Raw genomic sequence first — 1,092 nt, 5'->3', positions numbered from 1 at the left:
CGGGCAAACAGTACACTTATGCCGATATAAGTAAGCGCAGTATTAAATGCGCACGTTGGTTGCAGCAACAGGGCATGAAACCGGGCGATGTAATCGGTCTTTGTACCAATAATAACCTAGACGCGATTATAGCATTGTTGGGCATTCTATACTTAAATGGAATATGCCATACGTGGGATTATGAGCTCTTCTTAAGTACGTAATCTAATTTATTATCACTATTTCTATTACGACTATGTGATATTCCTATTATACAAAAATGTGTTAAAAAACACGAGTCAAAAATATGTGTATTGCTACACATTGTTATCGATAATAAAAAGTTAAATATAGTTTTACAAAATTATGAAACAGATTCGTCAAAAAATAAGTACAATAAAAATTTCATTGTGAGTCATAAGATTTAAGTATTATTTTATTAAAGAATTCAAATCCATAGGTACCGTTATTATTCAATTATTTAATGATTTCAATTTCGTTCAATTTCAGTGACAGCACGAAACTTTCTCTCATCGTCGTCGCCAAAAATAATTTTTACGATACCAGTATCGGCCGCGATTTTAAAGGAAGCAGCAAAGGAACTGCAACTGGATGTAAAAATAGTGATTCTTGGCAAACTAGATGGATACGAGTCGATGGATGATATAATAAAAGATAACGATAGTCGCGATATTGAAGAATTTGAGTGTACTCCAATTGATAACCTGGACGAAATTAGTATCATTGTTCCTTCTTCAGGTACCTCGGGTATGCCGAAAGCTGTTGAGGTCAGGCATTCTAGTATTATTAACTATCTGAACCCCCAACAAATTGCTAAAATGAAAAATGATGTTTGCTACTTTACTACGACATTACGTTGGATGTATGGCATTCTATTAGCATTACAGGCTATCTTGTCGTATTCAACTACAATTTTAGTATCAGAAACTGTGACAAACATTGATGTCGAGTACATTTGCAAGATTATCGAAAAATATCAAGTAAGTAAAAGTAATAACTGAAATGCAAAATATGAAATAAAATTCAAAATCAGACGTCAAAAATGGAATTAGAGTTAGAAGAAGTGATTATAATATTATATTTTGATGATAA

The 1,092-nt window shown here is 32.4% G+C and overlaps 1 protein-coding gene across 1 annotated transcript; it reads left to right on the top strand.

The window, feature by feature from the left end:
* Window positions 1-8: 8 nt before the first annotated feature.
* Window positions 9-1,039, top strand: LOC105460762 (luciferin 4-monooxygenase-like). The gene is made up of 2 exons (XM_011707259.1): window positions 9-195; window positions 490-1,039. The coding sequence occupies exons 1-2, from the start codon at window positions 75-77 to the stop codon at window positions 999-1,001; spliced, it is 633 nt and encodes a 210-aa protein (XP_011705561.1). The 5' UTR covers window positions 9-74; the 3' UTR covers window positions 1,002-1,039.
* The last annotated feature ends 53 nt before the right edge of the window (window positions 1,040-1,092 follow it).

This window comes from Wasmannia auropunctata, unplaced genomic scaffold, assembly GCF_000956235.1.
Source record: "Wasmannia auropunctata unplaced genomic scaffold, wasmannia.A_1.0 LD316116.1, whole genome shotgun sequence".
In the NCBI taxonomy this organism is placed as follows: domain Eukaryota; kingdom Metazoa; phylum Arthropoda; class Insecta; order Hymenoptera; family Formicidae; genus Wasmannia; species Wasmannia auropunctata.
Note: the sequence above shows the minus strand (reverse complement) of the source record. Positions and strands in the feature narration are given on the sequence as shown.

Bases quoted from the DNA above. Each gene is read 5' to 3' on its own strand.
- LOC105460762 (XM_011707259.1), top strand. From the start codon at position 75: ATGAAACCGGGCGATGTAATCGGTCTTTGTACCAATAATAACCTAGAC. The intron at 196-489 runs GTACGTAATCTA...GTTCAATTTCAG, and splicing joins GGATTATGAGCTCTTCTTAA to TGACAGCACGAAACTTTCTC.